The sequence below is a fragment of the Barbus barbus genome, assembly GCF_936440315.1.
Source record: "Barbus barbus genome assembly, chromosome: 40".
NCBI classification, from domain to species: domain Eukaryota; kingdom Metazoa; phylum Chordata; class Actinopteri; order Cypriniformes; family Cyprinidae; genus Barbus; species Barbus barbus.
The window spans coordinates 15246550-15259051 of record NC_136718.1 but is presented as its reverse complement, the minus strand read 5'-3'; the positions used below and the strand labels follow the sequence as shown (position 1 = coordinate 15259051).

The window sequence follows — 12502 nt, the reverse complement described above, 5'->3', positions numbered from 1 at the left end:
ATTCAGCCTGGAGTCTGTGGAAGAGATTGAGTTGCTCACACACACACACACACACACACACACACACACACACACACTGCTGTTCATTAGTACACAGGAAGAAAACAGCAATAGTACACGCTATTCTGTTCTAAATGATATTAAAAGCTACACTTATACAAGAGTTTTGATTTCATATTAACTTTTTCTTTTTTTGAACAAGGATCGTAATGGAGGAAATCAACTGAAACACCCATTCTTGAACTTTCTGGAAATCGATGCTGAATTTTCCCAGCTGCACAAACACTATTAAATATGATATTCACTGGTTATAGGCTATGCACCACCTCTGGGAAGCTGGACATTGACAAATTCACATATATTCTTCTTGTGATACTCAGTAAAAGCACTTGCAAATATAAATGATTGGTCCACCACAACTAGGGTGCAGTACACCACAAAAATGAAAAATTATATTAATGGGGTAATATATGCAATTTTCCTATAAAATACTGTAAAGATAATGTTTTGTGAAGAAAAACAAATCCCAGTGAAAATGTGTATTTGGGAAGGCAATACATGTTCAAATGTGAACGAAAGCTATGAGTTCTTTTAATTTAGTTAAAAACAGTACAAGTATGTTCAAAAATACAGTAAATATCCTACATTATTGATCATTATATGTGACCCTGGACCACAGTCATAAGGGTCCATTTTTCATTTTACATCATCTGAAAGCGGAATAAATAAGCTTTCCATTGATTTACGGTTTGTTAGGACAATTTAGGACGATATTTGGCAGATATACAACTATTTGATAATCTGGAATCTGAGGGTGCAGAAAAATGAAAATATTGAAAAAATTGCCTGTCCAAATGAAGTCCTTAGCAACACATATTGCTAATCATAATTTAAGTTTTGATATATTTATGGTAGAAAATTTACAAAATATCTTCATCCAACATGATCTTTACTTAATATCCTAATGATTTTTGGCATAAACGAAAAAAGGATAATTCTAACCCATACAATGTATTGTTGGCTATTGCTACAAATATACCCATGTGATGATACCCGTGACTTAAGACTGATTTTGTGGTCCAGGGTCACATATACAAAATTATATGAATAATATTGTGATGCAAAAGAATTGTATTCTTTCAGAATATATTTTAAAATGTAATTTATTCCTGTGATGGCAAAGCTGATTTTTCTGCAGTCATTATGATCCTTCAAAAATCACTCTAATATGCTGATTTAGTGCTCATTTGGTTCTCATTATTCCAAACATTTGAAAGTTGTGTACAAGTTAGCAATTCTATCAAATATGCAGCCACCGAAATGCCTCCCATAATCCCTGAAACACTGAAATTCAAACAACCACACCTGCTATTTAACTATTTAACTTATTACAGTGTAGGCAAAGGAACACCATGTTGCCAGCAAAGCCCAAAAGACACTTTGGATCATGAGTCAGCCCACAGTAGAACCCAGTCATACACCACTAAGTCATCTTCTCCAGCATCAAAGCCACAGCCGAGGAGCAGATGAGTGGCTATTGTGGGAGGATAGTTGTTTAAAACTCAGATTTTTTTTCGTTTAGCCACTGCAGATGAAATCTCTTTGCTTCCAGTGCTCTATCTACAGGTCTCTGGCATTTTGCTTGTTTATGTTCAGATAAGAGCTACATGCTACATTCCTACGGTGTTAGTACAGTGTTTAATATGTTGAGACATATTTACAATTTTTGTATATTTTAATGATTAAAGTCTTGTTGGGTGTTTTCCGAGACTTTAAACAGAATAATAAGCGTTTCCAAGCCTGTAAGCTGTCCTGGACAAATAAAGGTCACTGAGCTATTGATTTGCATATGTACACAAGAAGATAAACAGTTTGGCCTTCAATAAAGCAAATCGAATATCAGACACTTACAAACACCCTATGGAAAAATATATTAATATTGATTATAAATAATGTTAATATATATATATATATATATTAATAAAAATATGTAAATTGTAATATATTCCTGGCAAAGCTCAGTAACCATTACTCCAGCCTTCAGTGTCACATGATCCTTCTAATCATTCTAATATTCTGATTTGGTGCTCAAGAAACATTACTTTTTATTATCAATGTTGAAAACAGTTGCACTGTGATACATGTTTTTAGGATTAATTGTTGAATAGAAAGTTCAAAAGTGCAGCATACATGTTAAATAGAAACCTTTTGTAACATTATAAATGTGTTACTGTCAGTTTTGATACATTTTTTGCATCCATGCAGAACAAAAGTGTTCATTTCCAAAAAACATGTAGTGACCGCCTAATTTTAAAGAATCTATATGTGACCCTGGAGCACAAAACCAGTCTTAAGTCGCTGGGGTATATTTGTAGCAATAGCCAAAAATACATTTTATGGGTCAAAATGATTGATTTTTCTTTTATGCTAAAAATCATTGGGACATTAAATAAAGATCATGTTCCATGAAGATATTTAGTAAATTTCCTATACTGTAAATATATCAAAACTTATTTTTTGATTAGCAATATGCTTTGCTAAGAACTTCATTTGGACAACTTTAAAGGCGATTTTCTCAATATTTTGATTTTTTTTTTTGCACCCTCAGATTCCAGATTTTCATGTATAAATCTCAATTTTGAAAAATTGACCCTTATGACTGGCTTTGTGGTCCAGGGTTACATATAATAATATTTTAAAAATAATTTTGATAATAGACTTTTTACTAATATATACAAATAATTATAATACATTGTATTCAACAAATTTTTTATTTAATTTTTCTCTTCTGTCTCTTTCCATTATTATACATATTTTTTCTGCGTGACTACATAAGCAAAAGTAGTAAAGCACAAATATACAATGTTTGTACATATGTAAACATTCCACGTATTTAAAATAAAACTGACAACTGCATCATAAATGATGGAGGCCTAATACATTTCACCATCTTTTTTCACATGCCTAAAGCAAATAAATCTTGCTCAGACACCGACTGTCTTTCAGAGAGACCTGGAGAATGAAGTCTTGATGGGGGTTGGGAATATCTTTGGTGTTTGCGCATACCTTGAATTCTTCAGGTATTGTCAGCATGGCCCTTGCGGTAATTATCACCCTGTGGAAGCCTGGCTCACTTCCTTACCTGCTATTTAGGACGTCTTCCTTTGAAGGAAATACCTTTTTTGGACAGAAAGTTAATGCATTGTTACCTCTAGGTTGCACATGTTCAGCTTTTGTTGTAAGGATTTCCATATGTTGTTGCAAAGATTTTGTTTGACACAAACAGGACACCGCAACGATATCTTTCCAGTGTCACCATTGGCGAATGAGATCACATTCTGAGCTCGGTGACATCTGCAGTGCAGGGCTGGGAGATTCACAGGCCTGATTTATGCAACTATCCATCTTCGCTGAAGGCTGAGGGCCAGAGGAGTAATGATGGCCTAGCAGACATCCCACAGTCCAAGATGTGTGATGTAATTTACCCAATGTTCACACGCATACACAAACACAAACGCACACTAGAGAAAAGGTCTCAATTGCTGCCAATTATTCATAGCGCTCTCACACATTATGGTGATGCTCAAAGGTAACAGAAGCAAAGCTCAATGCACTGCTGCAATATGAGCTATTACTGAGTCGTCACATATTCGGCTCCATTACCTAGCTAGAAACTCATTTCGTATAACGCAAACTAGATGCATGTACGCAAAATAGCATGCAAACCAAATCATCAGGGAGTGATTCAATTCAATAAATCATTGCATGGACCTTTTGTAATTTCATCTCTCGCACTCCCGCCTATCTGCAGCAGGTTGGTGGAGTCTGGGAACACAGTTCACCCCCCACCCCCACCCCCCACTGTAACCAGCTCATTCTCCAACGCTGTGGAGGGTGAAGGCGGGGGATTGTGTGCAGATGTGCTTGGAGAGTGGCCAGGCGCTTTGCCCTGAGAGAACATGTGGTCTGGGACTGTTTACGCTGGCACTGTTTCAAATCAACCCCCACACAACATGCTAGGCCTCACAGGACACCACACACACACACACACACACACATAGATCTCTTTCCCCTGCTGCTGCTCAGGAGCTGTTCTGCTAACTGAGCGGCATTAATCTTCGTGTCAATTGTTGAACGTGCATCCATTCACCAAAATAAAGCAAATATATTTTAAATAATGACTTAATTTTGTTGAAGTTGGCATGAAATGAAAATGAACCTTATTTTCTAATTGTATATTATACATCTTGTGAACGATTCAACCATGTCTGTTTTCTTGAGGTTGTAAGTTTTATTCAATATATCATAAATGGATTTTCTCTCTGGTGACATATGCAGGACTTCTCCAATCAAATAATTTAGTCCACTTAAACCCCGCCCCACATTTTATAGCCTAATCTAATCAACAGCTGAAGGATTGAACCAAGTGCCTGCCCTTCATTTTTCCTTTTTCGATAATCTGTTACTCTCAGATGTGTACAGAAAGATCTGTTGCTACTTCTGTTTCAGTGTGACTTTATAGACATGGCAAAAATGAAAATTCTGGCATCATTTACTCAAAAAAAAAAAACACACAAGGAAAGGTTTAGCAGAATGTTCATGCTGCTCTTTTCCAGTCTATGAAATTGGATGTTGACCATGGTTTGTGAAGTACCAAAAACGAAAAAAAAAAAAAAGGCATAAAATTTGTATGACATTTTTATGCAAAACAGATAAATATATTCATGATTGTCTTCTCGATTGCTGCATTTTACTCTTAAAACTCATTCACATATGCACATATCTAAATACGTCACATCAAAATGTGTCGTACCAGATTTGACATCACTGATGCCATATTTTATTGGTTGTACTGTGACTTGACCACAATATGCCACATTTTAAGATACACATATTCAAATTGCACAAATACAATTTCAGACAATGGAGAGAAAGGTTTTCTGTGAATAATGACTTTAATTTCTTTCTGTTCATTGCACAAGTCTGTTATTTGACTTGACAAAAATATGAAGATGTATCATGGTATTTTGGGGATTTTGTTTTGGATTTGAGTTACTTTTGTAGCTTGGCAGCCCTGGTTAAAATTCACTTACATTATATGAAAGCAGCATGAACATCCTGCTTAAAGGAATCATTCACCTCAACATTTGAATTAGCTGAAAATGTACTCATCCTCAGGCCATTCAAGATGTAGAGGAGTTTGTTTCTTCATCAGAACAGATTTGGAGAAATGTAGCATTACATTACTTGTTCACCAATGGATCCTCTGCAGTGAATGGGTGCCATCAGAATGAGAGTCAAACAGCTGATAAAAACATCTCAATCCACAAGTAACCCACACGACTCCAGTCTTTCAATCTTGTGAAGTAAAAAGCTGCATGTTTGTAAGAAATAAATCAATCATTGAGGTGTTTTACATCTTGGATGGTCAGAGATTGAGTAAATTCAGATTTTTTTTTTATACTATTCTTTTAAAATCTTTTGTGTGTGTGTGTGTGTGTGTGTGCGTACCTACTTAACCATCTTTTGGGGACAAATTTGTACCCAAAAGTGAGGTAAACCTGACAAAATCCTCCCTTTGGGGACGTCCTCATTTGTAAAACAGGTTTAAATATAAACTAAAAGTTTTTTTTTTTTTTTTATTGTAAAAATGTTTAGGTGTAGGGTTGGTGTAGAGCAATAGCACATACAGTTTGTACAGTATAAAAACCATTACGCCTATTGGATGTCCCCATTTAGATAGCCAAGTAAACACAAACCTGTGTGTGTGTGTGTGAGAGAAAAACAGAGTTTGGAAAACATGAGGGTTCAGCCTTATTTCAGTTTGAACTATCCCTTTAATGAAACTCTTGGATGAGAGCAGATGTTTTGATGCAGGATGGCATAATAATCCACAAATTCATAGTGGCTCAAGATGACAAATCTAATGGATCACTTGAAACTGAAAAAAAAGCACTTGCTTTACCCAAATTGGTAGCCAAATCTTGCGCTGGGTGCATTTCAGAGACAGTTGAATGCACAGATTGTCACAGATGCCTAGGGGGAGGAGGTCATTAAGCATGCATGGTTGTCATGCTGTGTCAGACGAAGAGCTTGTTGGATTTATACCCCAATGTACAATGAGCTTTATCACCACCCCCAAGCCTTTCTCCCAGTGAGGCATGGGGAATGAGGGTAGATACATGTTGAGGCACGTGGACGGCCAGACATCCCTGCTACGCTACTCCCAGATGCTCCACATAGCCGGAATGCTATTCTCCTTCCACAACATCTGCTGGCTGCACATCTTCCCAAAAAAAACTCCACAGGAATGGATGTCCCCACATCACAGACTGAATCTTTTGTTTTGACCTCTCTATGGATTGCAGATGTCATTCAGATGAAGAATTTATTTTTCTTCAGTAGGATTTTTTAAAAGGTTTGGCTTCACCAATGTTAAAAGACACCAAAGTTATTTACCAAGATTAAAAACGGCCATTTAAAAGAATGAAATAAAAGTACACCATGCACCAAATAAAACAAGGAATCTATATAAAAAAAATGAAAATAAACAGGGCAAATTTAGAAGCGATTACGTACGTTCATTAAACACTGACTCATGTGTGTTATGTGACATCATTTGATCTATTAGATCATTTCAATGGACCTTCCTTAAAGAGAAGGATTCCATGAATCACTGCACTTATATTACGCTTGGGTGGGAGCTGTAAAATCTCCAAGAACTGTGTGGTATCTTGTTCACTATATAACAGTGGGATTTATTAGAGAGGGTGGAGGACAAAAACCCTGAAATGAGAAAATGTGAACTGGCTGGAGAAAAGTGCAAACTGGTGTCTAGTGCCCCCCAGAGGACAGCACACTTTGATGGAATAAATTAGGCATTTAATGTATCAACTTGTTTTGGGCTGTTGGGAGCTGTCTTATTGTAGTAGTATTTGCAAAGTTATATTATAGTATTCATTATTATTTAGTATTTTTATAATTTCACTTTTTAACCTAATTTTAAATTAAGTTTTAACATTTTGTTGTGTGTATTTGGTCATGTCTTGATTTATATGCATTTCCATTTTAGTTTTGAAGACCTACTTTAACTTCTCTTTCACTTAGTTAACAATACAATACTTTTAATTAATGAGTTTGTAAATTTTTTTTTTTTTTTTTTTTAACACACAAAAAAAGTGTTGGCCCCCTTCCTGACCATCACACTACCACTTACATTTCACTGCTGGTTATACTCTGTATAATTGTGTATGTGACAAATAAAAATCTTGAATCTACCACCATCATATTTTACTGTTGGTATGATGTTCTTTTTCTGAAATGCTGTGTTACTTTTACGCCAAATGTAAATGGGACACACACCTTCCAAAAAGTTCAACTTTTGTCTCGTCAGTCCACAAAAGTCCTCAGATCTCAATTACTTTCTCATTTGTTCCTGAATTTCTATGGCTAGTACCATGATGCGTAGCTTTTGAGGATATTTTGGTCTGCGTCACTTTGTCAGGCAGGTCCTATTTAAGTGATTTCTTGATTGCGAACAGGGGTGGCAGTAATCAGGCCTGGCTGTGGCTAGAGAAACTGAACTCAGGTGTGATAAACCACAGTTTAGGGGCGAATACTTTTACACACAGGGCCATATGGGTTTGGATATGGTTTTCCCTTCATAAAAAAACCCTTCATTTAAAAACTGCATGTTGTGTTTACTTGTGTTATCTTTGATTAATATTTAAATTTGTTTGATGATCTGAAACATTATAGTGTGACAAACAAGCAAAAAAATAAAGAATCAGGAAGGGGGCCAACACTTTTTCACACCACTGTATATATATATATATATATATATATATATATTCAGCTTCATTTTTAGATTAATGAAAACTATTTGTAATAGTTTCAGTTTTAATTGTTAATTAACAATAAAAACGTTGTGAGGAGCATGGGAAAAGTTATTTTTAAAAGGAAAATTTTAAAAGGATAAAAAAAATGCTTTAAAAATTTAAAAATATATTTTAGATATAGAGATTTGCATCTTGCTGTGTAGCATCTGTAATTCTGTGTCAAAGTCTCCTGAGGACAGTAGATTGTCAGAGCATCACCCCAGCTTTCTGGAAGTTGTTGGTGATTTTACAGACACGTCTTTTAGGATTAATTTTCACAGCTTTTATGATTTTTCTGTCATCAGCTACTGTTGTTTTCTCAGCCGATCAGGTCGTTGTTGGTTGCTGGTGGTTTCCAAACTCTTGATTTCTCCATGCCCTGTTTTTGCTAGAGCTCTAATTGACTTCCTCTTTTCTTTTAGCATCCAAATTGCTTGCTTTTCTCTCAACGTCAGCTCCCTCATCTTCATCCTGGTTTGTGTGTGTCATCATCGAATGTAAGATTCAGAATACAGAAGTAATGGATATAACTGATACGACACATTCCCTGCTTTTAATATCTGAAGAATTAATGCAACAGGTCACAGCTGATCACTTAGAAAGACCTGTGAGGAAACTGTTCCAATACTTATGCTCACATCAGATAGAGGGATGAAACTCTAAAATTGCTGAACTTCTTAGCTGGTAAAACATCGAAGTGTTGAATCACCCAATAATAAAATGTGACATTCTGTAGTTTTGTCACATATTCATCTTTTAATCATATTTATAAATGACTCGACTCCACAGCCAATAGAGCAGTTTTGTCTTTATTGTTCCAATACTTTTGGAGGGCAGTGTATTTATATATATATATAAACTGCCCTCCAAAAGTTTGGAAACGCCCTAGAAAAGTGGAGTTTTGGACAATATTGGCATGAATCCTTTTTAATTTGTGATAATTTTGCCCTGATCAGGGACAACACAAACTACGAAAACATATTTTATTACATAAACAGTTTATACATAGAAAAAACTTTTTCGATTCATCAAAATATCCACCATTATTACAGCTCTGCATAATCTGGGCATCTGAGCTGTCAGTTTATTCAAACATTGACGTGGGAATTGGCAATCAATTGTTGAAGCTAGAGTATTAAGGTGTGCTGACCCAAACATCTTTTAAAAACCAGGGCCAAGTTTAAACCAGTAACCAGGCATCACAGCTGGCAATGTCTGACTTTGCCACTATTATGTTTTATTGCTGGTCTTCAATGAGAATGTCAAGTTACTTTAATGTATTTGCACCAAAAAATTAGGATTTATGCTGATATTGTCCAAAACCACACTTTGCCAGGGGTGTTTCCAAACTTTTGGAGGGCAGTGTATATATATATATATATATATATATATAGTCTTCAATTATTGTATTGTTTTGAAAAAATATTTATTTTTAGTTAATTAATTAATTTTAATCAATTAATTTATTTATTACCTATCTGTAAGTGCCTGAATGCTTGAGTAGTGTTGAAATTTAGTAAAGCCCAGACCATTTCTGAAACCGTAAAATAATAAATATTTTGATAATAACATTAAAAATTAAATAATTAAATGAGCCAACAATAAGACTAGATGTGATTGTGTTCTGGCATTATAAAATATCCCAGTTTCCATTGGTTAGATGTTCCGCCACAGGCGTCTACCATGAAGAAATTCTCTCTTTTTAATCATTCTCTTCATGGTTGGTGCTCCAAGTGTAAATGCATAAAAGAGTACAATATATAGACCTACACCTATAAGAAAATGGTACGTTCAGAGATGTATCATCTGAGCGGTCTCTCCGGATTGTTTGGAACAAAAGTTCATGACTCTTTCCTGCTGTTATGAGGTGGATTTTCCAAGCTTCAGATGATTCCACGCTGTCTAGAGATGTGTTTATCTGTTCCTTGGACTGTGACCTCCAATAAACTTCCTCTAGGTCCAGGATAAAAGACATGTGGATTTAAGACAGCAAGAAGGCACAGAATGTCCCACAAAAAGAAAACCCCCACTTATTAGTGCTAGTGATATTACAAATGCTAATTTTCTTAAAATTAGATTTCTTTCACCCATTAAGTTTTTTACTTGTTTATCTATACCACGGTTCCTCAAATCTTTCCCTGGAGGTCCAATCTGCTGCAGAGTTTAGCAACCCCGATTAAACTCACCTACCTGTGATTTTCTAATGATCTTGAAGACTCTGATTAGCATGCTCAGGTGTGTTTGATTCGGGTTACAGCTAAACTCTGCAGGAATGGTCCAGATTTGAGGATCCCTGATCTATACTAACGAAAAAGCAAACCAACTCCGCTCGTGCAATAACATTTATTGACCGCTAGATGGACCCATGTCACTTTAAGATAAGAGACAAAAGAACTCATACCTGAAAATGAACAAAGGAAGAATGATATAAATGATTTGGGCAAGGACATTCAAGCAAAAAAACACTTTTATGCTGATGATACTATTATTTATACACTTGCTCCATCTATAAAACAGGCGGTGAAAGAGCTTCAGATTGCATTTCAATCACTGGAAGATGCTCTGGTTAGTTTAAAATGAATTTTAAATTCACAGAAAACAAAGTTTATGTTTTTTTCAAAAGCTCAGGCACAAGTTCTTGATAATCTTAGCATTTTTACATCTGATGGTAAAATTATTGAAAGAGTACCTTCTTACTTGGGTATTTGGATTGATGATAAGCTTTTATTCAATGTACACATGGCTAATCTAATCAGGAAGCTCAAACTAAAGCTTGGCCTTTATTTGATAAATAAATAAAAATTTTACTTTTAATGCCAAAAAGAAACTTGTAGAAGCTACTTTCCTAACTGTGCTTGATTATGGTGATATATTATACATGCATGCGGCCTCTTCTATCTTAACAAGCCTTGATTCGGTATGCCATGCTTCACTACGGCCAGGTCTCTCTTGTAAAAGATATTTTAAATCTCAATGAGACTTCCTGGTTAAATAAAGATTAATAAAAAAATAAGAAACAGAGGGGGAAAACCAATAGCTAACCCTAATTATTACACAGCTACTCTTTGTATTAATTAATAAATTTAAATTTATGACATTTCAGTTTAGTGTGCTTTAATAATTGATCAGTGCACAAAAATGTGCATTAAAAGGTAAATAAAGCAAAATAGCAATAGGGGAATCCTAGCCACCTAAACTTACGTCAGAACTGTCCATGACCAATAATAATAATAATAATAATAATTACATATAAACATTACATATTTTGCATTATTATTATTTAAGCAGTTTTATTTGTTGTTCTTCCTCCATAATGTTATCATATAAACGCTGAATAAAACTTAAAAAAAAAAAGCGATTCTTCATAAAGCTAGTCAACTAATACAAATGAATTACTTTGAATCACAATTATAGAGCCAAGATGGCTGCGTGGCGGGATCAGTTTCCATCGAATGAGGGGAAAACAAACGGTCAGATGTAAGCTGAGCCGCGCATGCGCAGGAGCCCAGTGCCGCGTAGTGGGGCTTTCAGTTTTTTGGACTCCTGTCGAGGTGGATGACGTCATGTAGCAGTCCAGTAGAGGCTCCACTTTCCCCCCTCACTCAAATTGTAACCACCAGCATCAGAAGCGGTGGGGCACAGAAGAGAGGAGCCTTTTTTATTTTTATTTTTGCAGCGAGGACCGCTAACGGATGATCTTGCATTTTTATTATCCTGATTTTGCAAAAGGAATAATTTGATCACAGAGAAGACCGCTTTGATTTTAAGTATTTAAAAAAAAAGACACCACATAACGTTACCTCTGTTTGCATGCTGTTATTCAGTAAGCAATATACATGACCGTGCCATTGTACATCACCTCGCCTTTTTAGGCTGAAAAAGCCTTTTTATGCATAGATTTTAATGACAAATTCTCTGCTGTGCATATTGTCTGCTCAGCTACGTTTGCTAGCGTGTCGGAGGGCGCAAGAAACAACAGACCCACGGCGGACAATCGTGAGGTTTGGATGAGGTGTTTGAATCCAGCCTTACGTGAACAATTGTGATCTTTCCATAGGCAATGCCGTCTTGCAATGCAAACATGCTGGCTGTTGGATTGCTTTACCTGGGATTAGTTCTTGCTATAGAGATTGTAGATCCCACCAGAGCCATTGAAGGTGAGTAACTACGATTAAACGTGTTATTTTGTCCATGCATGCATTTAGGAGACAGTCTGTAAAGTTTTCAGACATGGCCTGGTGATAGTGACCAGGCAACGTGTGGGCTGCTGCTTTCGACACCCACTATGTGGGCAGCAGGGTGATTATCTCAGGCTTGCAGGATTGATTTTGAATAAATAAAAATGCCGAGGATGGCATTTGCGCAGTTTTGCTATCACCTGTGCCGTGATCTGTCCTTGTTATCCTCATCCAGACTCGCGCTAATTCATTATGAAACATTCGCATTATCAGCATTTGTGCACAGAAGCCACAAATCGGCCGGGTTTTAACGCGTTTAACGTGCCTTATGGGGACAGATTGGAGATGTGGGAGTTGAGTTATTTCGTGATAGCTTCATAGGCCCGTGCATTCGCCGGAGTCGTTTATAAATTCAAATGCTATTCTTCTGCTTGCATGAATTGTTAC

General features: G+C 36.0%; 1 protein-coding gene across 1 annotated transcript in view; it reads left to right on the top strand.

The window, feature by feature from the left end:
• The first annotated feature begins 11501 nt into the window (after nt 1-11501).
• LOC306859532 (low-density lipoprotein receptor-related protein 1-like) overlaps nt 11502-12502 on the top strand; it is a 127563-nt gene continuing 126562 nt past the window's right edge. The window contains exon 1 of the mRNA XM_079400592.1: nt 11502-12034. Within this exon, the coding sequence (XP_079256718.1) occupies nt 11938-12034 (97 nt within the window). The 5' untranslated portion in view covers nt 11502-11937. The remainder of the gene's footprint in view (nt 12035-12502) is intronic.